Below are 25,877 nucleotides of genomic sequence, written 5' to 3'. Positions count from 1 at the left end.
CCAGGGAGACAGACAGCAAGGGAGTGGACAGGGGACAGCAGGAGCTGCAGTGCAGTGGTCAGGAGAGGAAGCCGCAGCAGGCCGGGCGTGGGAGGGCGTGTGACACCAGGCAGTCCCTCCAGGGGGGCGCATCCCAGGCCCTGTGGCCAGCTGGAGGGCAGCCTGTCCCCCGAACAAAGCCATCCCTGCGGGCTGGGCCAGGAGGGCACCCGTGATCCACCTACCTTACTCTCATTTTCCAAGAGCCCTGGGATTCCCAGGAGACGTCTGAACGGATTTGCTGGGATTAGCTGAGGGTCCAGGGGAGCCCTGTGACGAGGCCCCGCTTCCTGGCACTTACCTTTGGCTCTGGAGGAGAGTTAGAGGATCTGAGTAAAATGGAAAAAGGGGAAGAAACTTCTTCCTGAAATAGACACCTGGATGGATTTCTTCATGAGATAAACCACTGTTTCCATGTCTCCTGCCCACCTCTCCCCCAATCCCTTTCTTTCCTGCTTCCCCAGCGGCTTCCCAGTATTGAATCCAGCACGATGGGTTGTGATAACACTCTGTCCCCAAATTGCAGCATCCTTTGTCCCAGAGGCCAAAGTGCCGTTAGTGCACTGAGCTGGCTTAGGTGAGGAAGCTGCAGCGGGTCAGGGCCGAGCACCCACCGAGGTGGGGACACCTGGGACGCAGGAGCCAGCCATGGGGAAAGTGCCAGAAGCTGCCCTGCTGCTGCTTTGCCTGGAGAAGAAACGGCTGCAGGGGACTTAGCAGCCGCCTTTGGGCCTGGGGGGAGGACAGTCTCACACAGGAGGGCGGCAGCCACCTGGGAGGGAGGAGGGAAGGGGAGAAAGGGAGCCGGGCAGCAGCAGATGGGCTGGTACAGACCCCAAATGAGCTGGCCACATAGAGGGACAAGGAGTGGTTGGATTTGCAGTGGCTGGAGGGGTCAGAGCACTCTGGTCAGCTGAGAATGATGGTGTCCTAGGCAGGAGGGATAACCACAGAGAGGCTCGGGGGGAAGGCCAGGGCCCCCCTTGCCAGTCAGAAACTGCCGAGGGGCATGGGGGAAGGGGGCTTCTGGGTGCAGCTGTGGCTTGGCCAGTGGCCAGGAAGCCCTGTCCTTCTGTGGGCCACCGCACCTTCTGTAGAAGGCGTGAAGCATGCCATGGAGGTGTCCTCATGAGGCCACCCTGAACCCCTGGGGCAAATGGAGATGCCAGGAGATTGCACTCAAATGGCAGCCTCTGCCTCCTGGTTCCTCAGAAGAGGAGGCCCAGCACGAGCTGCGTTGCTTTCTGAGGGAGACTGAGCTGTCGCACACAGCCCAGAGCACAGGACAGCAGGGGTGGCCAGAGCGGCAAGGGACAGGCTGTGCTTGGCTGAGTGCAGGGAAGGGCCGGGAGAAGGCACATATGGAACACATGGTCCAGGGGGCCTTGCACCGTCATTTGCAGTTTAGGGCATTTTGAGGGTGAGAGTTTGGTTTTATAGATCCAGGGGATTTTTTTCTTCTCCTTCTTAATGGAATAAGCATGTTCCCATTTGAGCTCTAGCAGTCTAGCTGCTAATGAAAGGCAGGCGCCCAGGGGCCAGGCTCTGATTGGCACCACATGGAGCCAGAGGGGGGTGGCTGGGAGGGAGGCTGGTGTCTGGCTCTGCAAACCAGACGGGGCCAGGGGGGGCGGCGTGGGAGGAGTGAAAGTTCCGAGAAGGAGGGAGACACACGGAAAGGAGGGCTGAGGGGGGTCCGGGAGCGCAGGGGTGCAGGCCACTGGGCAGCTGTGTTTGGGGACCTAGGCCCTCTGCCGGCGGCTCTCGCGCCCTCCTCACTCCCACAGCACCCACCCGTGCCGCTGCGGGAACAGCAAGAGAAGACAGCCTTGAACTTTTTAAAGGCAAAGCCCAGAACTTTTTATAGGAAAAAATATAGTTTGGTGAAGCAGAGTTTTAACTTTTCCACCAGTCCCATAAAGAGAAATAGAGGCCCCGAGCCAGACAGTGACCTCTTCCCCTAACACAGGGGTTCAAGTTCAGAGCCAGGAAGGAATCTCGGTTGGCCTGAACCTGCAATTTTTAAAGGGCACCTTTTTATTTTTTAAAGAACACATTAAGCTTCTTATAGATTATCCAACCTGTGATCAACCTGAAACCCTCAAAAAAAAAATCGAAGCGTATGAAATCTTTGGGGAGAGGAGGCAGGTTTCCGTGAGTTCTCAGTGTGAGCGTGTGTATAGGAGGGAGTGACAAGAGAGAGACTGGCACCCACAGAGGGGCCGGGGGTTCGGAGGTGGGTGGGGGCTGGGTGTGCTGCCATGACAGTGCCTCCTGTGTGCACATGTGACAGCGTGTGTGCCTGCCTGCATTCGTGTCCACTCTGCTGCCTCCATATGCTTGGACGTCGTTCGCCTAGAAAAATTGGGATTCTAATGAAGTTTTTTCCGGCAGGGAGTGAAGTGCACAGTTCATACTCCTGCATGGACATTGGAGCTGCGAGGTCGCTCTGCTGGCCAGGACAGGAAAGGGCAGTGGGCTTGGTGGGAACACAGTGGGCTGCATCGCCCTACCCCTCTCCAGCCCATCCTGGAGAGGAGGAGCCATTCGTGAGCTGATCCCGAGATGCTTCTAGGAGTAGGGGAGCTTTTCCTGCTGTCCTGTTCCATGTGCCCCCTCTCCCCGCCTCCCCCCAGGTCCTGAGCTGTGTCAGCCCAGACAATGCCAACAGCCCCGAGGTCCCAGTGAAGATCCTCAACTGTGACACCATCACTCAGGTCAAGGAGAAGATTCTGGATGCCATATTCAAGAACGTGCCCTGCTCCCACCGGCCCAAGGCTGCAGATATGGACCTGGGTGAGTAGGCTGCCCACCAGGGGGCTGTCCCTGTGGCTGGTCCTGAGTGATGGAAGGTGGGGCCTGGGTGCAGGGAGCAGAGGGAGAGCATTGCTGGCTGGAGAGAGTCAAGTGTGCCCGGCCCCACCGGAGCCCATGGGTTTGCCTTTGTGGACGGTGTGGAATTGGCCAGAGCTGGTCGGTGAGCAAAGCACAGAGCGGGGCCACAGGTCACCTGGCAGTCTGTCGGGATCTGGCCTGGCAGATAGTGGCCCCTGAGGTCCTTTGAAAAGCCGAGGAGATTTAAAGGCAAAGTCTGCTCGTCTGAGTCCCTGGGGCCCAAGGTCTTGCCACCGCCTTTGTCGTTCCCCCCAGGCTGTCCCCTTCCTCTCTGTTCTGTGCCTGTGATTTTTGCTGAACACCTGTGGTTTGAGGGATCTGGGTCAGCTACAGAGAATGGAGGGAAAGAATAGAGAAAAATGAGCTACGACTGCCTGCTAGGGAGCGAGAGGACATTTCATCTGAAAGCCCCATGAATAGACTGCGCAGCCGATACAAGCACGAGCACGCCGCTGAGGCCTGCTAGACTTAGATCCAGTGTGGCCCACCTGGGCGTTTCCTAGCACATCATCCTGGGGGAATCCTCGTGGGGAGCCCAGGGCGGAAGAGAGGCAGTTCCAGCATTGTGGGTCAGCGTCAAACACACCTGGATTAGAGTCCTGGAGCCACCAAGTCCTAGCTGTGTGACCTTGGTCAAGTTACTTAGCCTTTCTGTGCTTTAGTTACCTTGCCTATAAAATGGAGACAATAATAGCACCTGCCTTACAGTAAGAATTCAATGAGATGAGGCACGTAAAAGCCTCTTGAATGCAGTGCCTGGCCATAGTACACACTCGGGAAGTACCGGCCGCCACTATTACTGGTTATGCGGGTAGTACAGGGAAGGGCACTGAGTGTGCCTATTTGTTGATGCTGGGCACGGAGAGAAAGGCGTTTATGTGTGTATGTGCTTGTGTCTGGGGATTCCTGGCGACATAGGGGTGGGAGGACCTTCCAGAAGCCCCTAATCCATCCATCTGGACTCTAAGCTGGCTTCGGCTAAGCCATCCAAGACAGATGGGCATCTATGCTATTTTCTGAACTCCAGAGGGAATTTTCGTCTTTCCCCCTGCCTCACCCCACTGCTCCCCAAGCGCTGATGCCTGAAGACTCAGGATCAGGAAGTTCTGCCAACTCCCCTAAATTCTCACTTCTTCGTTTAACCCCATCTCTTCTTGTTTGTCTCTTGGCTGGATATGTTTGCCCTGTGCTTAGAGCTTGGATGCTGAGGGGGAGAGACTGGGGGAGCACGTGTTCTTCTGCACTTTGGGGGTATCTCTGAGTATGTTGTTTCTGGGACCCGGAGGAAGCCGATGCGAGATGTGGGGCGGGGGTGTCCATCTGTCTGTCCCAGGGCGTGGTCCCTGGGGCTGGCGTGGGCATCCATGTCTGCGTGCATTCCATTCGCTTCTGCTGCCAGGACGAGCCCACAGACTCGTGAGGTGGAGGAGCCTCTTATGGACCAGTGGAGAGAAAATGGCCCCTGGAAGGAAGACCCTGTGTTCCCCACCTCCAAACAATTGAGTGGGGTGCACCCTAGTGGGTTTTCCAGGGACAGCTGGGTTTACTAGGGTAACCAGGTGGTACCCAGTGTGGCTTCTGTTTGTTTTATCTGTGGGACCCATACAGGGGCCACCCTCAGCTTCTCAGGACCCTTACTTGCAAAGCGGGTGGGAGGAGAACCTGACAGAGTGCAGCCAAGGGGCCAGCTGTGACAGGAACCTGTGTGTTCACACCGGAAGGTGAGTTTGCAAAGGTGGAGCTAGAGCAGGGAAAGAGCTCCTGAGCGTGAGTGCAGGGAGCATCGTGTGCTTCCTCTGCGCTTGGGCATGGTGACTTCCCATGGGGGCGAGCAGCAGGGGCTCCACGGCCTCCACATGAAGATCATGCCTCAGCTCTTGCTCCGGACCAACTTCTCTTCCTTACTAGAAGAGGGCAGGTGAGGTGGCAAACTCCGGCAGGGTCCTGTATGGCTTAAACACTTGGTGGGACTCAGGAGGGGCGGGAGCCAACGTTCTTCAGCATAAACTTAACCCCAAACCAAGGAGAGGAATCCTCTGGAAGCCAAATCAGGGGCCAGCCCCCTACACCTGCTGGGTCTCCCAAGGGGGAGGCCACTTCATGGCTTGTAGTTGTTGCTCAAGCCCATTCTCCCCACTGGAAACTTCATGCCCAGAGCATGGGAGGGGAAGAGGCTGCTTGTTAGTTTTAGAAATTGCTCCCTTGAAAGGCCTGACAATGAAAGCAAGGCTTTTTTTCTTTTTTTTTTTTTAAGAAATGGGATCTCACTCTGTCACCCAACGCCAGGCTGGAGCGCATTGGTGCAATCGTAGCTCAGTGCAACCTTGAATTCCTGAGCTGAAGGCATCCTCCCGTCTCAGCCTCCCAAGTCGCTGGGATTATAGGCATGTGCCACCATGTCCACCTAGATTTTTTTATTTCTTGTAGAGATGGGACCTCGCTATATTGCCCAGGCTGGCCTCAAATGCCTGGCTTCAAATAATCCTCCTGCCTGGGCCTCCCAAAGCACTGGGGTTACAGATGTGAGCCACCGCACCCACCCAGTAAAGCAAGTCTTTAATGAGACAACATGAAGCCTCCTACAGCTGTAGTCACAAACCACCTGGAGTGCAGGCAGCAGCCACCAAAGCAGCCACAAGTGCTTTCTGCCAGCCACCATGAGTGACAAAGCCCAAGAGCTGCTCAGCCACCAGGGCTGCCCAAGGGGGCTTGTCCCAGCTAGAGGCTGTGCCAGCCAGAAAAAGGCCACCTGCTTCCCTGGCTGCTCACACTTCAGGTGCCCAAGAGAACAGAGGAGCTACTTCTGCTATCACAGGTGCCCCTGGGGAAACAAGGCCCCACAGCAGGGCCAGATAAAGGGGAAAGGAAAAGAAGAGACACCTCAGCAGGGCTGAGCCTCAGGCCCCCTCCCACTGGGGACCAACCTCATGCTGAGCTGCTCAGAAAGGTCTCCCTGCCCCGCTGTGATGGGTACTCCTCTGAGAAATTTCCTTTTTTCCCTACTAAAGCCAGGATTTGGAGCTTCCCCAAAGCTGGGCTTCTTCCTACCAAAGTCAGATGGCATAACAAGGAAAATGGGCCTTGTCGGAGACCCAAATGCTTTTTCCACACTGTTTCACTCACTGTCCCCAGGGGGGAAGGGAAGGGAAGGGAGGCAAGGGAAGTTGTTCCTATGGTGTAGGTGAAAGTGCTTGGAAAGCCTGAGAGCAATTTACAGATGAAAGGTGTGATTCTTATCAAAAATTAATCTATGCCAAAGGGGCGCACAGCACAGGCACAGAGAGAACCCACTCGGCCACGTGCTGGGCAGAGGCAGCCAGCCAAGTCCCCACCCCTGCTGTCTCCCCTCCCCTGACCTTCCTTCCAGGGTTGAGGGCATGGGGCAAAGACAATGGTCTGCCCTCCCCCAACACCCAGCCCCTGGCAAGGTAGGACCACCAGTCCCAGGCCAGCTCAGAAGGAAGTAAAGATATGTTGAGCCACCTCTGTCACTGTCCCAGGTAAATCCAGCCCAGTCCCCCCCACCCCTTGCTGGGCTCTGGGCCCCTGCCCTGGCCCAACTGCTCTCTGCTAATGCCTCTATGCGTTGCTCCTTGTCGCTCTTTGGAGCTCGCCCACTGCTCTCCCTCCAGCCCTCTCCAGACTTGCCCAGGCATTAAAGAAGGAAGATGGAAACTGTGTTAGCAAGGGTCTTCCAGAGAACTAACAGGACGTGCATGCGTGCACGTGCACACACACACATACACAGAAAGAAAGAGGAACTGACCACATACATGATTATGGAGCCTGGTAAGTCCACAATCTGCAGGGTGGGCCAAGAGGCTGGAGTCCCAGGGGGAGCTGATGTTGCAGTTCAAGTTCAAGGCCATTTGCTGGCAGAATGCCCACTGTCTCAGGGGAGGTCCGGCTTTTGTTCTATGCAGGCCTTCAGCTGATTGGATGCCCCCCCATTATGGAGTGTGATCTGCTTTACTCAAAACCCACATTGATTTCAGTGTGAGACCCCTATAAAGATACCCTCACAGAAACAGCTAGAATAATGTGGGACCAAATATCTGGGCACTGTGGCCCAGCCAAGCTGACACGTAGAAGTAACCATCACAGGGACCAAAGGGCAGGACACAGGTCCCATCTTCACGGCCGGCTCTCGGACTCTGGGGAAGGAAAGCTGTTGCAGGGCAGGCGTTGGGACTGTGCCCGGGTGGCGCCTGCTCTGCTACACATGCGACCGTCCCACCAGGTGTATGTTCCTTTCCACCCACAGGTACATGGCAGGGTGGGTTCCTGCTTGCATCACTGAACTCATCAACAAGCATATCACACGAGCCTGCTTTATGTCAAGCTCCGCGCCAGGCTCAGGGGTACCAACATGACTGGGAGAAGTTCCTCATTTCTTAGCATATAGCAGAGGCGGGACATTTTTCTACCTGCGCTAAGGGATTCTTTCGTCTCCTCCTTTCACTCCCCAGAGGAAACAATCGATGCCATTCTGTCCCCTGCACAGATGGAGACTCTCTAGCTCAGAGAGGGCCGGTGCCTGGGCCTGGGCCACACAGCAGGGAGGTGGAGAGAGCACCGGCTCCCTGTGCTCACGATCTCCTCCACAACCTGCAGTTGCTTCTTCCCTCTGCTCCCGCCTGTGACCTCCAGAGGTTCCTCAGGTTTAATGCAAATGCTCTATCAATAGCCCTCAGGACTCCACCACCCTCTCCCTGTCTTGCGGCTCAAGTTGAGCTGAAAGGATATATTTTTTCAAATAAGTAATTCCTGTAGGCAATAAAAAGATACACTATCTTCTGAGGGAAATATAAAGAGTTCACAGCAGCTGTCTCCCCGGTTTGCATTTTCCACTGCACCTGATGGGAAGGACAGATAAAGATAATGGGATTTTTCTTTCTTTTTTATTTCACCTCCCTCTCTCCCTGGAAGGTGGAAATGTAACAAATTGGATTGTGAGTGTGTCTGTCCTTTGTGCTCGGTGCCTGGAGCAGGGCACGGGGCTGCCGGGCAGAGCTGCTGCGACAGAGGTCAGAGCTAGCAATTTTCTCTGGGTGCCATGCATATGAATGCCAGGGTCACCTTTCCCCCTCCCACCGACACCACCTGCCTTTTTAACTCTTCTTTGACCCACCACACTGCCCGGAGTGATGCCAGGGCCCTGTGTTCCATATTCAAGACCATCTATTAAGCTCCAGCTAGTCTCTCTTAAATCAGACAGCAGGGCACCGCCTGCCTCTCCAGACACCCCCAGATAGTGATGACTAATAGTGCGGAGTGCATTACAGTTTATGGAGACCTTGTGCCTTGGACACCAACGACACACGCCTATTTAGGAATTTCTTTTTTAAATCATCAGGTGTCATAGTGCAATCATTTTGGAGTTGAGAATTTGCTGCCACTATAAAATTCTTCTTTTTTTTTCCCAAGAAAACATTTTGAGATGGCCGGCTCTTGTGCTCCTGTGTCAGTTTTCTCACCTTGCTAGCAGCCACACTCTGGTCCTCCCATGGCCTCTCCCAGGTCCTCTCTGGCCCCTGCCTGCAGCACTGCAGAGTGGCCGGTGTTGAGAGTCACAGGGCTCTCAGTCTGGTGTCCCCTTGGGGCTCCCCTGCTGGCAGGTCTGCAGAGCAGGAGAATCATGTCCCCTAAGGCCCCCTGCTGGGCCCCTGGCGTGGAGGTGGAGTGGGCCCTGCGCAGGTTGGTGTGTGCCGCTGGGGGGAGCCCCCACGCTCAGGCACGGTGGCCTGGGGTGGAGTACAGGCATCTGGCTGTGCCGTCGGTCCTGCATGTGTCGTGCAGGTTGGTTCTCCCAGCTCTGCCCAGCTTGGTGGATGTCTGCTTCCTCCCCCACCTCTCTGCATCAGCCCTTCCTGAAGCTTCCTGTGATGGGTCTGAGGAGAGACGGCCATAGGAAGGCTGGGCAAGGGGTTGCTGCAAAGCCTGCAGGGTCCCCAGCATGGGGTAAAATGAGGGGTGGATGCCCATGTGCCCACCTGCACTCTACACCATGAGGGCCAGAGCTATCGAGGCACTGTGCACCCTGGGGTGGGTTTGCCCTTTGGAGTGGCACCTGCCACTGGGTAGAGGACTCTCCGAGAGCCAGGCCAGCATGTCCTAAGTACTAGGGTCTTCTTCCAGATTGGCTTGCAGAGGTCCCTTCCCTCTTCTATGCCCCAGCTTCCCACTGCCAGCAGGTACCTTCTCACGAGCAGAGAGGCACAGAGGCACGCTGTGTCGCTCCCACCTCCCCTTCTCAGAGACTGTCCAAGCAAGACCTGACCTGTCCCCTGAACATCCCCGTGACCCACCCCCACACTCTGCCTTACCTCAGGCCCTGCTGCCACTCTGCCCTGGACCAAGGCACCGTGTCAGGCAGGGCTCCCTGCCTGCATGTCCCTCTATCCCTGCCCCCTCCTTCTCCACACTCGTCTCTGCGGTCCTCAGCTCAGCCTCAGATGCCTTGGCATGGCACACTGGCCAGTCTTACCCAGTTCCTGGCCTCTGTGCACTTCTCAGCCTTTGCTTTCAACCTTCTCCCACGAAGACGCATACTCATGGGTCCATAGAAGCATTGCCACCTTTGCGTAAGTGCCACCTTTGGACCAGGACACTCGTCCCCTCACAGCCCGTCAGCAAACGCCCACCTGTCCCTCACAGCTCAGCCCAGGCAGCCATTCCCACCCACTCCCACAGCCCCTCCTCCCCCTTGTGGCCACCTAGCCCCAACCACAGGCCCCCGGAAGGGCTCGTGCTTTACTCCATTGCCTTGTTGGGCTGGAACATCACCTAGCACGCGGGGCACCGTAAACACTGCTTGATGAGTGAGTGCACGTGGCTCGCAGGCTTTCTGGACCCGGGCCTTGAACATGCCACAGGAGATGGCTCCCGTCAGGTGGGGCTGTAGGAGTAATGGTGTGTAGAAGAAGGTGTCTGTGAGGAGTCATACTAGCCCAGGGTTCATGCCAGCCACACTGAGCTGTGTGCCTTGCATCATTTGGTGCTTTCCAACCTCTCGCTGTGCCCCAAGGGCAGGTAAAAAGTGTCCAGGAGGCTCAGCATTCACCTGGGGGACACAGGCCACTGGCTGAGCCACGACATTGCCCCTCGGCTGTTCTATTGTCGTCACCTCGCACAGAGCAATGTGTGGACTCAAGAGGGAGATATTTTTAGGGCTGTTTTACAGGCAAGACAGAAGGAGCCCATCTGGTGAAAAGAATGCTGCACCAGGGACTAGGAGACCTGGGTTCTATTTATTTTCATTACTATTATTGAAACCAAGCATACATTGAACGTGCAACAGAGCACAAAGTTAGACCCAGCCCTCACTGTAGGGTGCCGTGGGGCTGATCTAACCAGACGCACAACTGTGGGGGAACCAGGGTCTCTCCTTCATGTCCAAAGGTAGCAGGCCTGCCCCCGCCCAGCTGACCCGGCCGCCCTTGGGGTTCTTCCCCCCCGTGGTGGGGCTGAGAGTCTGCCACCCCTGCCGTGCAGTCTGGGACAGGGCACTGCTCCTGGAATGGGCAGAAGCTACCTACTTCGGCCCTTGACCTTGGCCTTTCCTGGTCCGTGTTTTACTCAGCAGAGCTCAGTGGCTCACGCCTCTGTTGAGCAGGGGTCATGAAGTGTAAAGAACGTTCCAGAAGGCTCAGCCCATGTCCAACGTTTGATCTTTCTTGAGATATCTCATGATGAGTCTTCAGAAAGCAGAGGCCGTAACTGGCCTGGATGAGGGTTTCAGGGAAGGAAGGGAAGTAGGTAGAAATGGAAGTGAAGGTGTGTTCTGGACAACGGGGTAAGGCTCTTGGACAGGGAAGAGCGGGCACTAGGAAGTGGCATGTTGGCCCACTTCAGTTACTCTGTGCCGGGGAGCGTGGGCACCTTCCTGTGTACTCCACCCGCTCCCCTCCATTCAGGGCTCAGCTGGAGGGGGGCTACTTGTGACCCTCGCTTCTCTCCTGCAGGCCCCGGGGATGGAGCTGCCACCACCGGCTGCTCGTCCCTCTGGGCTTTCTTTCATCAGGACTTGGTTGGGGATGGCACATAACTTCATGGTTTGTTTTGGTTTTTTTTACCTTTCTTGATTTTTCAGAAAAATTCAAATAACAATTTTTCTGTATAAGAGGTGACAAACATAACAGGCTTGAGAAATCTAAAAGCAAGGCTAAGTGTTCTAGATTCCAGCTCACTAACCAAATACCAATATGATATTGGGCCAACATTCCTAACTTTTTGAGATAATTGCAAAAAGACAACAGTTGCTACCTCCTAGCCTCTCGCTGTACCCCCATCAGAGGCAGGGGTTGGGCCAGAGGGACTTCAGGACCAGCACACCCAGGAAGCCTCTTCTTGCAGCCCTTGACCCTGTGGCCAAGCATTGGGGTCGGTGACAAGTGTATTTCCTGCCTGCTGTGCCTGTCCCCTACCGCCCAGTGCACAGCACCCCTGTGGTAGTCTCATCAGGGAGGGAAGATGGTGGCCACGCCATGAGCGCACCTGGACTTGCTGGAAAGGGAAGTGCACAGCCCACGGAAAACTGCCAGTGGCCTGCTGGGGCTCTTAGAGCTCCAAGTGTGAGGTTGAGCACAGGCAGTTGCCTGCTGGCGTCACAGTCTGGCTACAGTTCAGGGTTTGCGTCCAGCCATCACTGTCCCTCCCCCACACTCCCTGGCAGAGGTTGCCCCGTAAGTGGCAGGCACCATGCTGCAGTGCCCGAGGTGTGTCCGCATCTGCCTTAGAGCACAGGACTTTGCTTATTTGTCTTTGCGTCCTGATGGTCCAGCCCAGTGCCTGGCCAGAAGGAAAAGCCCCGTAAGCACCCGTGGAAGGGGAGTCATCTGGCTAGTGGGACTGGCAGTGCCTGGAGACGATGGCCTCTAGTTCCATCTCCCCCACCTGGGGTTTTCGTTTTCCCACTTGTAACCTTGGAAGAATGAATGATGCTGACTTAAGAAGGTACTCCTTTCTGGCAGTGGACGTGCCTGGCTGTTTCTCAGTTCAGAGCATCTTCTGTCCCAGTTGCTAACAGAGCAGCTCACAGTTCACCTCTAGCTGTAGCCACTATCTGTCTGATGGGACACAAACACACAGGCAGAAGATCCCCTTTAACTGCTTGGAAAATAGGCCACCGTCACTCACTCACTGCTCCTCTTCACTCATTTATTTACTAATTCATTCATTTGATAAAGACTTATTAAGTGCTTACTCTGTCCCAGCCCTGCTGGTAGGCATCTGGCAGCACCATTTTCAAGGACAATCTGTCATCCCTTGGCCACCCTGGGGAGATGTGGCCATTCTCTGCACTACTTTTCCAGATGGGGACATGGAGGCAGGCAGACTCTCGGTTACTCACATAATCGCGGGACAGGACTCGGAGCCAGGGGTGCTGAATGTGGCTGCATGGGCTGCACATGGCACAACTCTGAGGGGAATTGCACAACATGGAGTCCAGAATCAGTCACCCACTGTCATCGCCTAGCTGGCAGGCCATGCGGCTTGTTCAGATCCCACTAAGATGTGCTACAACTCTGTCAGCGAGTGGTGCTGGTGCCACTACTAATCTAGAGGTCTGGTTCTAGGCTGTCCCATCCCCTTCCAGTGCTGGCAAGCCCCAGGGCCACGTCCATGGAGGAGACTCCCTTGGGGCCCTGCTGGTGGGCTTAAGTGCCCAGAGTTTAGTCCATCTCATCCATCTCGTCCTTCTCCCCACCCCAGCATGGGGAGTGCTGACTGTTTTCTGTGACGTGCCCTGAAGCTGTCCCTGTGCTGCTGCCCACACCCAGCCCCACCTACTCCCACACAGCCTCCGGCTTAACTGGGTGCCATGCAGTCTGCAAGCAGGGACCCACTGCCACATACCTCCACCCAGGCTGGCCTTCCCCAGGATCTGATTGCACAGCTTATCAACCATATGAGCAGCTGGACAATGTCCCTCTTCCTTTGCTCTAGTCACTAGAAAATACATCCATACCTACCTACCTAAAATAAATAAAAAATAAAAAAAACCGAAATAAAACAGCACAATAGTGAACGCACACCTGGTGACCAGGTGCCTCAGCGGAGCATCTCCCCTTTCCCCGTTACCTTAACTGCCCCAGGTCCTAGTCACCATGAGCACTTTCAGCTGCATCAACAAGACTAAGCGATGTCCCCAAAGACTTCTCCAGTTCGGTGAGGAGGCACATCATCCTTATGTTTTCATTCCTTTGCCTTCTGCTATGCTAAGCTCTAAACCAGGCAGCAGGGAAGCCCCAGGGATCGGAGGCAAAGGACTTGGATTTTAGGAGCATCTCTGCCACTCCTAAGGGCAAGCTGCTCTCTCTGGGTCACTTTGCTATCCATGAAGCGGGGACAGCAGCACAGGCCACACTAAATGCACAATGCAGGGAGGACTCAGCACTCTCTATACCACAAACGTGGCTGGTTATAGACCCACAGCCCAGCCTTGGCAGGAGGGAGCCAACCTAGGGAATCTGAAAACGTGTCTCTGTGGGCCACAGGAATGATCCCTGGCAGGTCAGGCAGGGACAGTCGGGCAACTCGTCCCAGCACCTAACCACATTCTGAACAGCCCAGCGCTCTTTGCATGTTTCAGAAGGATTAATATAATATAAGCATCTGTGAGGCACTGGGCAGGTTCCTGGCTGCCTGGAAACCAGATTCTGGCTTCGTGGCTGGAACACATGTTGCATTCAAATTGAAGAGGCTGTTTTTCTTTCTGGTTTGTGTCCATGGAATGGTGTGTGTGCACGTGTGCATACATGTGCGTGGACATGCACAAGAGCTGGTGTGTGTCTGAAGTGCACGTGGGTTTCCGTGTGTGCATTCCAAGACTGGAATGTGCACTTCCTCTCTACATGGGGTTCGTACCAAGTATGGTGGTGGAGATTTGGTTGATGAGAAATAGTCTCCTGTTTCCCCACATGTGATCTGTCAGTGAGCCCACCTGTCACAGGTGTTTGGATCGTGAGAACAACGTGGGATGCAAGTGTATCTCTACATCAGCTAATTAGGTGGTTGGATAGATGACAAAGTTTGTACCATCCACAACTTTGTGGGGATGGGGGTGTTACCAAGCCTGAGATTGGGTTTTGCTGATTTTTCCATACACCTTCACTTAATCACCCTGACAAGAGTGACTCACCTGCCAGCTAGGGAGGGCAGGAGTCACCCCTGGAACAGGTACAGGGGTGTGCAGTGGCTGAACCTGCAGCCTTGGTTTCCCCAGCTCTAAGACCTTGCAATCGAGCAGATGAGCTGTGCCATAGTGACGATGTCACCTTGTACGTGCTTAGTGCTTTGTTCGCTGCTAAGCATTTGTTACACGCCTCACTCATTCAGCCGACATTTGCTGAACATCTACTTCTCACCGATGTGGCCACTCACAGAAAACAGGTGGGCAGGGGAGGTCAGGTGGTTCTAACCCATTTGGGTCATATAGTTTGTGGGGACCAGTGTCAGCAGGGGAACTCAGGTTCCCTCCCTCTACATTGAGAGCTTCTGCACCCCCCTTTCACAGGAGCCCACGCGAGCGCTTGTCTGTCTGTGGGTGCACCCTTGAGAAGGTGCTGTGTGGGCACCCATGCAGGTGTCCCCAGGGTACCCCCAGGAGAGTCCCTAAGGGCCTCTCTGAGATGCCACCACTCTCCCTGCAGAGTGGCGACAAGGAAGCGGGGCAAGGATGATCCTGCAGGATGAAGACATCACCACCAAGATCGAGAATGACTGGAAGCGGCTGAACACCCTGGCCCACTACCAGGTGAGCTGAATGTGGGAGGGGAGGAGCTGGAAGTCTCAGTCCTGGAGTAACAGGGTTGCCCCAAGGCTAGACGCCAAGCCCTAAATCCATGCTTCACCAGCACTTCATGTTGCCTTAGTGACCCAGGGGAAATGGACGTCACCCAGCTAAGGAACCAGAGAGCCCTGACCTCTTAGGAGATAGCGTGTGCGCACGTGTCCCACATGGTGTGGGCAGAGTCCCCAGGGAAAAGCCCTCGTTAGAGGTTCTTCCGGGTGGTCTCTCAGGGAAGCTATAGGGCAGAGACTGCAGGAGGAGCTCAGAATATCATTCGGCGTTCAGATCTATGTCTCGTTTTGCTCAAAGGAAAGCGGATAGCCTCCGAAGTCCCCTAGTTCTCCAGCAAGGCACCGATTGCCCCTTGGAACCAAGTTAATCCTGACTTGTCCTTATTTCCCGGGGTGGCAGAATTGCTGTGTCCAGGTTCTTAGAAGCCTTTTCCCTGTAGGTGCCAGACGGTTCTGTGGTGGCTTTAGTGTCCAAGCAGGTGACAGCCTATAACACAGTGAACAACTCCACAGTCTCAAGGACCTCAGCGAGCAAATATGGTGAGAGCTCATTGGATGTCCGTGGGGGCCGGGATGTCCCGAGCAGCTGTCATCATGGTGGCAGCACAGCTCCAAGGCAGGAGTGCCCGGGAGGGGAGGAGGGTGGGTCAGATTGAGCATCAGAGGAGAAGGCCAGGCAGGACAAGAGGCTTCTGGTTCTGGCCTGCCTCTCTGGTGCACGAGCAGGACCTTCATGCACAAGCAGAAGAAGAAAATCCCACCTTCACGAGTGTCTCAGATTCTATAAGATGCTTTCCCTTGTGTGATAGTTATTATCTTACATCATGTTCATAACAATCCAGTGAATTAAATAATTATTATTTCCCCTGATTATGCAGATTAGTAAATTATAACTCAGATACACAGAGGCTAAATGACTCGTAAAAGTCACACCGTGATCACGCGGTGGAGGGAAGGCACAGACCCGAGTCTGAAGCCCTGCGGTGGAGGGGAAGGGTGCTGCTCAAGGGGGAGAGGCCAGGAAGGAGCCCTGTTCTGCCACCACCCATGTGCTCTGTGGCCAGACATCTGACCACCATGAGCCTTGGTTTTCTTACCAGCAAAACGGGGATTGAAAAAACTACCAACTTCGCAGGATCATTGCGAATACACCTCAAAGGCCCTGGCAGGAGCTTCGGCAAATAAGTGGGAAGGGTCGGCCCAGGCCCGAGGACAAAAGTGAGCAGTACCGGCGCTTATTCACATTTCCTGAGGGAGTCAGGCTACTGCTCTCTCGTGTGCACTTACCTGGCCACGCAGAACACGTCTGGAGACATGGCTTGAGAACTTGTACAAGGAAAAGCATAAACCAAGTCCAAGCTTATACTTTTACAAACCGAATAATGAAGGGCGCACACATCGAGAAGTGCGGGAGGGAGGGGAGATGGGAGCGGGTGGGTAAACCGCAGGCAGTTTCCTGGAGGTGGCGGGAAAGGCAGCCCAGTCAGCAAGGTGGCCGCGCCAGCAAAGGGCGGCCAGGATCAGACAGGGTTGGGCTCGGCTGCAGCAGGGGGTGCCTCTCGAGGCCGCGGGCCGAGGCGGCATGGCCTCACACACGTTGGGGGGGTCCTTGCCCCGACAGAAAACATGATCCGGTACACGGGCAGCCCTGACAGCCTCCGCTCACGAACACCCATGATCACTCCCGACCTGGAGAGCGGCGTCAAGATGTGGCATCTGGTGAAGAACCACGAGCACGGGGACCAGAAAGAGGGCGACCGGGGGAGCAAGATGGTGTCCGAAATCTACCTGACGCGGCTCCTGGCCACTAAGGTATCAGACTTGACAACAGGGCGCAGGGAGCCTGTGGCTGTGGCCTTCTCCAGCCCACAGAAATGCCAGGGCTGGCCAGTACCTAGTGTTTGCCCTGGTGCCTACTTGTTATCTACCCTGGCAGACACTGCTAACCAGTCCTAGCACCGAACCTCAGAATCCTTCTCAACCCAGTGCTGCAGGCAAGCCCTACCGGTGCAGCGGTGTTGGCATGCAGTCGGATCCCCTCTCTATGCCCTGTCTCAAATACTGAGACACTAACTTTTCACGCTCTTCCACCACGCCTTCCTCTCTGGGGTGTCATATGCAATCTCCAGGGGTGGGCGTCGGGGCTCCATCCGTGACTACTCAGGCACCATTTCTAATCCTGGTTTGGGGACACAGTTCTACTCTTTCACTCCTGAGACTGGGCTCAGCTATGCTCTCTGCAGAGCCAAATGAGTAACTGTTCATTAGCCACTGTGAGTGATGCCCAAACAAATCCAGCAGATTGTGTTTGTCTGCTCTGACCAAGTGAGTGTTCATTAGCATTTGGGAAAAGTGCTAAAATAACACCGCCAGAGGGTGTTAAACCAAACCGTGTTGTTGGCAGAGGAAGACTTACTCGGGTCCAGTCATGAGTGTTGGATCTATTTCCCATGTACAGGAGAAATGTAGAGCTGTGGGAGACAGATGAAAGGGGGGGAAAGATGTCATGCATGGACTTACCCACTGTCACCCACGCAGGGAAGGCTATACACTGTCCTCCTCGGCCTCGGGTCTGTGAGGCAGGTTTTAAGACCCGTCTTCAGAGCCTCGTGGGTCGAGCTATGTCTGACCATGTCCCCCCTCCCCAGGGCACGCTGCAGAAGTTTGTGGATGACCTCTTTGAGACCATCTTCAGCACGGCGCACCGCGGCTCCGCCCTGCCCCTGGCCATAAAGTACATGTTCGACTTCCTGGATGAGCAGGCGGACAAGCACGGCATCCACGACCCGCACGTGCGCCACACCTGGAAGAGCAACTGGTGAGTGATGGGAGGACCCGGGCGCACCAGCAGGGGCAGGTGACTTAGCCGGCCCAGCCCAAGCCAGGGTGGTGGGACCGCAGGCCTTGGGAAAGAGGGCTGGCGGGAGGCCACCTGGGCAGCAGGGCGTCTGAGGAGGCTCACCCTCTGGCCCTCCTGCCCTCTCTCGCTCCCCTCTAGTCAAATCTGTCTTGCATCGTTTTTGTTTTTTCTTCCTATCAGTCACTTAGTCCGTTAACAATTTACTGAACCAGCTAATTGAGCAAGAAATAATATGCCAACTGTCATAGCCAGGGCAGTCTCCCACCCAGGTACCTCCTGGGTGCCTGACATCATGCCAGACACCAGGATCGTAGACTAATCACGCATGGCCTCCGCCCTCGGCGAGCTGACAGACGGCAGTAAAAGGCGAGGAAGTCGCAGTCTGGGCAGAGCGAAGGCTGTGATAGAAGATGTGTTGTGGGCACTGCATCAGAGAAGGGCGAGGCCTCACAGTGAGTCACAGGAAGAACTCTGAAGCACATGCAGGTGGCATCTAGGTGTAAAGGGGTGTTTCTCTTCTATTCGAGGAACTACTCTCTTCTCTCCCAACACACGTCTTTTCCAAGCTCTGTTTGGAGGATAGATCGGCCCTTCTTTGTCTTCCTTTGAGACAATAGGGTTCTCCGAGTACTAAATTGACACTCTAGGTGTCCCCCCTCCAATCCCCTTTCTCCTTTTAACCTATGTCATTCATTCTCCCCTTCATCTGCGGGTGATTTGTAGTTCAGGTTGAGATTGCAAGGTGAGACGTCAGTATGCAGCGCTGGGGACGGAGCCTTGCAAAGCTGGGACTCGGGAAATATTGAGGAGCGGCAGGGCCACGGTGGTCTCTGGTTGAGAGTTCTACCCTGCAAAGCTAGCTTGGATGTAGCCCTTGGTTCCAGAATTGCCTCCGTGCAGCTTTTACATGGTGCCGTCCCAGGTTGTTCTTTCCCCGATCGTTCTTCCAAGGCAGCATGGGCCTGCTGCCCAGCACCTGCCACTGCCAGGACTGGCGAGGCACTAGGGCTCCGCCAGGCACCCTGCCAGCCAGCCCCGGGCCCCACAGCAAAGCACAGGTGAAGGCAGAAGTCGGGCTATAGCAGTCAAACTTTATTCAATGTAGCATGCCCGGGCTCCTTACCTGGGGACATTGGAACATCAGGCAGGAACAGAGGTTTGGACTGCAGCACTAAAGAATGGGGTTTGCTCCCACATTAACTCTTGATGAGGGAAGATCTTTCATGCTGGGGTTCTTGCAGCCTTTCTGAAATAAGACTCAAAATCCAGATTCCCCACTCAGCGCAGTAACACAGGTGAAGCAGATGTCCTCCTCTGGAAGGCTAGCAGGGTCTGGTCCCTTCCCAGCAGGAAGTCCAGCGCCTGCCTCTGGGTAAGAGGCGTTTAACTCTCCCAGTATTCTTAGCGTGACTCCTGGGAGCTCTTCCGAGGGGTGTGTCCCCGGCCTGCCTACCCTGCTTCTCTCCGTGAGGGTGTCTGCCCACGTACTACCCTGGTTGGGTGTCAGCAGCTCTGGGATGTACGAAATGCTCTGCCAGATCTCTTGGTCCTGGCCGGGGAGAGCTGGGTCTTTCCAATCATTTCTACATGCTCTTAGTAGCCCGTGCCAGGAATGTCACCTAAAACGGTATTCAAGCCATTTGTTTTCAGCCCATCCCTCCTGCCAGGGTAAGGGCCACCTCCAAGGATGCCATGACGTCCTGGGGGGAAGCCAAATCCTCCTGTTAGGCCAGCTCTTGCAAGGACTCAGGTATTGTCACAAAGAATCCATGTCCACATGAGGGAAATCCCGGGAAGCAGACAGCCATCCTGTGCTCACGGTCCCCCATCAAAGGACATGTCCCCTGACCCTGACGGCATCCTTGCTACCCTGGGCAAGAGACAGTCAGTCTGGGAATCTTGAGATTTGCATATTGACTTGGAGTTAATTGTCCTTGATTGAAAAGAGATTGTTTTTTTATTCCTGGCTCAAGGTATACCCCACCCTCTCCCCACCCCCTTCTTCCAAGCTCCCTACCTTTTCTCTTTTAAATAAACCTCCTGCTCATTTAGCCTGAGTGGCTGCAATCAGCCAGAGATTAGCGCCACCACTAATGTTAATAATATGCTAATGTTTCATTAGGCAGGAGCCTCCAGTGGGTGGGGTGGCTTCTCTGTTCCTGTGCCTGTCATCATCACAAGTGGCTTGAGCAACGGGAGTAGAGGGGAGAGACAACAGCGGGAATGTGAATCCCAGAGTGTCCCTATTCTGGGTGGGACTTCTGGAAAAACAGGAATATGTGGTGGAGACTTCATTAACTGGGAAGTGGGTCCTTCAACCGGGGCTCTGAGCCCAGCTGTCACGGTCTCCCCTTCGAGAAGGCTGGGCAGCTGGTGTGATCACAGCTTTCACCCTATGTCGTGCCTCTCTGAGCTGCCCCAGGCCACCGTCCCATTACCTCCTGTTCTGCATTTCCAATGATGAAGTCAGTGCCACTAAACATGGTCGCATCTCAGTGCTGCCTGCCTGAGCCGTGTGCCGCACACTTTGTAGGAACTTAATAAATACTTGTCGATTGATCGGCAATCTTGAATGCTGGGTCTGATTGTATTTATAGCATTTGCTGTTTGTTCGTACCGGCTGCTGAGAGATACAACAAGTATGGAAATATTGTACTCTCGCTATTGAAATAATGTAATTCAGAGAGTTTAAGTTGTAAGAGGCAAGCCAAACACACAACGAACATTATGACTATTACCAACAGCGAGAACGCCACCCAAACGACAATAAAACACCAGGGGAAATGGAGGGAGGCAGAGGTGGGGGCAGAGGGGAGGGAATAAGCGATCCCTTGCCTGGCACAGGCCATGCGTGGGACAGCAGCAGGGAGAGGTGCAGCCAAAGGGAGCAGGAGGTGGCTTCTCCTGATGCCCTGGACTCTTTTTAGTGACAGACGTGACCCCAGACCGCACTGTGCAGTCTCCCCCTTTGAGCTCACGCATGCCGACGGCCTCTTGCCGCAGGTGCACCCCTGCCTCCAGGCCTCCCCCAGCTAAGACCACCCCTGCGTTTTTGAGAACTCTGAGCACCAGGCGCCCCTCTGGGAGGGCTTTCCGGACCCTGCCCTCGGGGTGGACCCAGGGCTCCCTGGGGCCCCGTTGCAGCCCACCGCTCTCCGGCACTAGCACCCGCGGTTCTCCGAGCGTGTCTGGGTTCCACGTCTGTCTTCCCCGGAAACCCACCACTATGCAGGCTTCCTGAGGGCAGGGGGATGTCCTGTTCACCTCAGTGTCCCCAGTTGCCGTCAGCGTTCCTGGTGGGCAGTAGGTGCTCACTGGGAGGAGGGGCCGGGGGAGGATGGAACACAATGGGGCAGGTGAGATGGGCGCATGTGGGATTTTAAGGGGACCAGCTCGGACATGAAAAATCAGTTTGCTACGTGGAAACACTTAGCCCCAGGGCCTTCCCCCTCCAGGAATAAGCTACAGGACCGGGCAGAGAGGAAGCATGTGGCTTCCACCAAGTCACAGGGTAGGTGGCAAAGAGTCAGACAGGAGGCCTAGGGTCAAGTGATTCCTTAAAGTTTGCCAACTGGATGCTCCTTATGTCAGGCACGGGGGCAGGCAGCAGAACAGAGTCAGAAACTCGGCTTTACAGCACACATCGTGGCCGCCGCCTCTGCCAGAGGGGAGACTGTCAGCCCTCGGGCGGGCCGGCGTCACACCCTCTCCAGTGCCTGTCCGTGCACATATGTCTGGGTGAATTATTCCACCTCGCTGACCCTCAGTTTTCTGGAAGGCAGTCTGGGGCCCTGCAGACCCATCTTCCCTCCCGTCCCCCGCATAGAGGAGGCTCCCGAGCTCTGCTGGTTCCCCTGACCGCCTGCCGCTTCTCTCCACACAGCCTGCCGCTGCGGTTTTGGGTGAACATGATCAAAAACCCACAGTTCGTGTTCGACATCCACAAGAACAGCATCACAGACGCCTGCCTGTCGGTGGTGGCGCAGACCTTCATGGACTCCTGCTCCACGTCGGAGCACCGGCTGGGCAAGGACTCGCCCTCCAACAAGCTGCTCTACGCCAAGGACATCCCCAGCTACAAGAACTGGGTGGAGCGGTGAGTGCTGGGCCCGGGAGCGAATGAGTTAGTCAGCTTGCCCCGATGAAAGTTCCCTTCCCCCTGAAAAGTGGGCTGGCGCCTCCAGACTGGCCATTCTCAAAGCCTGATCCTGCCGCTGCAACTCCCTCCCGCCCCACGACCCCGGTGGGGCTGTCTGCTGGAACGAGCACTGGGACACGTGGCCAGAGGTTGCCGCATGCTCTGTTTCCCTGCGTGGCGGACCTCAGACCTCGGTGGCTGAAATGCCTTCTAGGCCCAGGAAGGACATATGGTTCCTGGCTATAATCCCCACCCCGCAAAAATAAATACATTTTAAAGAAATCTGTGATCTTAAGACTTCAAGGGACCAAACAATATCTGGTTGCAGAGAGGCTAGAGGTCTCTAACCCTGTGCTCTGTCTGTCTGGCAGTTCCCAGCATTCTGTGGGATGTCATTGTCACTCTCTGAACAGCCTCTCACTGTCCCTGCCCCTGAACTCTCATGCAAGGAGCTCTGAATGCCCTGTGTCTTGCAGCGTTGTCTCAGCCATCCTGCCCATGCTCAAGTCACAGGGACTCGAAACTCCCATGACAAAAGGGCCTCCAGTAAGCTCTGGAGCTGGGCTTGTCCCAGAGCAGTGCTCACCCAGTGCTAACTCGAGGTAAAGAACACTAGTGGGCCATGTCAGCTCCACATGCCAAATACCTGAGCTAAGAAACTGGCTCAGACTTTACTTATTTATTCGTAACAGTAGCCCTGTAACATAAAAGGACAGGAATTATAACCTCTTTTTATGTCTGTGAAAGTGAAGAAATATACATACAGTAGTGAGCCCAAAATGATGTAAGTGGCCGAGATGAAACAAGATCCCAAGCCTTGTAGCTGATTCCCAGATATCTTTTCTACTGTTTGTGATATTTTCAGATAGGGCCTCTCTCTGCCAGCTCACATGGTACCTCTATGTGAATTAAGGAAAGTGCTCCTTCCTACAGGAGGATATGACCCCACGCCAGGGTGCGTGGTTTGCTAAATGATGGGCTAGCTGCCAGCCCCAGCTCACCCTCTTGTCCAAGTACCTTTATGCAGTGAACAACATGCACAACTCTACATGATAGTCCTGCTTTTAGATTTAGAATCCTTTTCTTTCTTTTTTCCAAGTAGCTTAAGTATATGGGAAACATAGTTGGGGGCTTAAGTTTGGTACCTTTTTTGAGAGTAAAGAGACCAGAAATTGTTCTTGGTGACTGAAGACAAAATGAACTGTATCATTTTGTGCATGGCAGAGAGACAGTCTCCATGTCTACACTTGAAAATTGCCTTCCCTCGTGCAGAGGGAATAACTATGAGATAGTGGAGTTCTGGGCGCCTGAGTAGAATAGCTTCACTAAAAGGGTTTAATTTTGTTTTCCCTCTCCCCTCTGTTCTTGGATATCCTCTTCTCCCCTTTCCTGACGTATGTGGTGGACGTGCCTCGTCGGCTGTCAGGGAGAGAGCTAACTCTTTTGTCCACGTGTCTGATTAAGTCTGAGTCCCCAAGACAGGCTCTCACCTCCTGCTATGTAGACAGTGGCTCGTTCTTCTGACAACGGAGCTGCCAGGATCAAGCTCTCCTGTGTGGACAGCCACCCCCTCGGCAAAGAGAGGGGGCAGGAGGCAGCAGCTGGGCTGTGGGTCATCCCTGCACTGCCACCGTGTCACTGAGATACAGCCCCAGGCAGGGGGAGGAGCCAGGGATGGCGAAGGCTGGGGACGTTTCTAAAGCATCTGCACAAAGGACACGTCCCCAGAACACGGCTGGTTGGGTGGAGGTGAGACGAATGCACGTGCCAGGCAAATGGTCTCCCTTCCGCTCACTGCTCAGTGACATCTGTGCCACGCAGCTGCCCCAGGTCACAAATAAGCCTTGTCCGTTTGGTTATTTTTAGGAGCGGTCTGATGGTTTCCATTTCTTATCCCGCCAGTTTCTTAGCAACCACTGGCACTCTCAGGAAAGTCATCTTTCACTTGCTCAAGGTCCCGAATCCTTTCTCCTCTCATTTCGGGATGAGGGTGCAAAGACAGAGGGATAGAGAACACAGCATGGGCAGGTGTGGAGGTCAACCCACACTGCTTCTTCCCTTGGTGATAAATGGTCAAGTTCACTCCCACTCCCCAAGGAGGCGGGCTCCAAGCTCGCCTGGCTCCCTGGAGGGACAGTGAGTCTGGCAGGGCAGAGTTCGCCCAGACCCGCAGTGAGCCTGATCTCCCACCTCCCCTTCCAAGGGCACCGGCAGCCGCCAGTTCAGAAGAATGATGGTGGAGTGTCCTCCTCCTGTGGCCAGGGCTTGCCACTTCTGAACGCGCTGCCTTGATGCTGTGAGCACGCAGACAGCTGCCCTGGACTCTCGGCTGTGCAGGGTGCCCTGCACGCATTTGGGGAAGGCCTTCTGCACATCACAGCTACAAAACAGGGTTTACCCTGCTGGCCCTCCCTTCAGAGTGGGTGCAAAAGGAACGCAAGTGAATTCGGGAAGACTCACTAACTCTGTTGAGAAGCATAGATGATTCTATCAGCACCCTTGCTACCTGGTATCTCCTAGAATTCTTTATCTACACATCCTTCCACTATCTTCCCACCCATCCTCCCACCATTGTCCCATCTATTCTCCCACCCATCCTCCCTCCTATCCTTCCACCCATCCTCCCACCCATCCTCTCACCCATCCTCCCACCTGTCCTTCCACCCATCCTCTCACCCATCCTCTCACCTGTCCTTCCACCCATCCTCCCACCCATCCTCTCACCCATCCTCCCACCTGTCCTTCCACCCATCCTCCCACTTTTCCTCCCATCCATCTTCCCATCTATTCTCCTGTCCTCCCATTTATTCTCCCACTTGTCCTCCCACCCATCCTGCCATCTAGTTTCCCTCCTGTCCTCCTATCTAGTTTCCTACCCATTCCCTCACACATCCTCCCATCTATTCTCCATCCTCTCATCTATTCTTCCACCTGTGCTCCCACTGTCCTCCGACCCATCCTTTCACCTGTCTTCCGACCCATCCTCTCACCCATCTTCCCATCTATTTTCCCATCCTCCCTTCTATTCTCCCATCTGTCCCCTGACTCGTCCTCCCTCCCGCTGCCCTCCCACCCATCCTCCCATCTAGTCTCCCACCCATCCTATCCTCTCTTCTCCTACCTGTCTGTCTTTCCACCTTTCCTCCCACTTGTCCTCCCTCCCGCCACCCTCCCACTCCCCCTCCCAGCCCATTCCTGCCTCCAGATACCTTGTAATGCTAGTGGTCTGTGGCTCTACTGTGGACTCCCAGTCTTCACTGCCTCCATCCACGAGTTTGAGCTTTTGCTTGTGGCCAAGTCTAGAGAAGGAGAGGAGAGTCTCTTGGTTTCCCATTAACAGTTAACTGCCACACTCATCTCACAGAGCAGAACTCAGTTGTGTTGTCACCATGAATTGGCGTGTCATGGTCAGTAGCAATAAATTTGCATACTCCGTAGTGAGTTTGTCTGATTTTAACTCGGAAGAGCTTCAAGGTCATCCTTGTAGCAACACTGGCCTCGCTCCCTTGCCGCCAGTAGGCTTTCTCAGGGAGGAAATGAGCAGAGCGGACTTGCAGTGGCCGCCGGGGCTTGGGCTGGGGGCGTGCCACATGTTTCAGTGCCATCTACGATGTGTGCCATGTGCCATGGCATGAGAAAGATTAAGAATTTTAAATATTTAAATATGCTTCCTAAGGAAACTATCCAGTCAAATATATAAAACTGTGACAGCTGCCCCTGGGAGCAATACTGGAGGTGAGGTATAGACGTTTCATTAACGTATTGATTAATCTGTGGGTCAAACATCACGGTGTCCATCACGGGTGTACTGGGCATGTGGGACGCGTGGGACTCGATCCTTTCCCCACTGGCAGGCACTCGTCAGGCACCACGCGCTGTCGTGGTGGAGGCTCGAGGGAAAGATCTCATTCTGCTGGGCCTGGCGGGGTCGGCCGGTGATTCACAGGGACTTCTGTGCAGGGCCTTGCAAAGGCGAGTGTTGGGGACATCAGAGCATCAGCTCAGAATATCTTGCATTTCGAGGCATTTGTAGGGATGCCAACACTTTGTTCTTTGCAAAGAGGTTAGGGTGTTGGAGACCATGTTCTCAGTCACTAGAGGGCTGGCTCTACCCAAGGCAGAGATGAGAGTCTCCCCACC

General features: G+C 54.8%; 1 protein-coding gene across 1 annotated transcript in view; it reads left to right on the top strand.

The window, feature by feature from the left end:
- PLXNA4 (plexin A4) overlaps positions 1–25,877 on the top strand; it is a 424,461-nt gene that overhangs the window by 385,105 nt on the left and 13,479 nt on the right. Inside the window, exons 25-30 of the mRNA XM_012739739.3 lie at positions 2,676–2,835; positions 14,589–14,692; positions 15,180–15,279; positions 16,361–16,551; positions 17,388–17,557; positions 21,483–21,695. Of these exons, the coding sequence (XP_012595193.1) occupies positions 2,676–2,835; positions 14,589–14,692; positions 15,180–15,279; positions 16,361–16,551; positions 17,388–17,557; positions 21,483–21,695 (938 nt within the window). The remainder of the gene's footprint in view (positions 1–2,675; positions 2,836–14,588; positions 14,693–15,179; positions 15,280–16,360; positions 16,552–17,387; positions 17,558–21,482; positions 21,696–25,877) is intronic.

The sequence above is a fragment of the Microcebus murinus genome, chromosome 9, assembly GCF_040939455.1.
Source record: "Microcebus murinus isolate Inina chromosome 9, M.murinus_Inina_mat1.0, whole genome shotgun sequence".
In the NCBI taxonomy this organism is placed as follows: domain Eukaryota; kingdom Metazoa; phylum Chordata; class Mammalia; order Primates; family Cheirogaleidae; genus Microcebus; species Microcebus murinus.
This window is presented reverse-complemented; position numbering and strand designations above follow the sequence as displayed.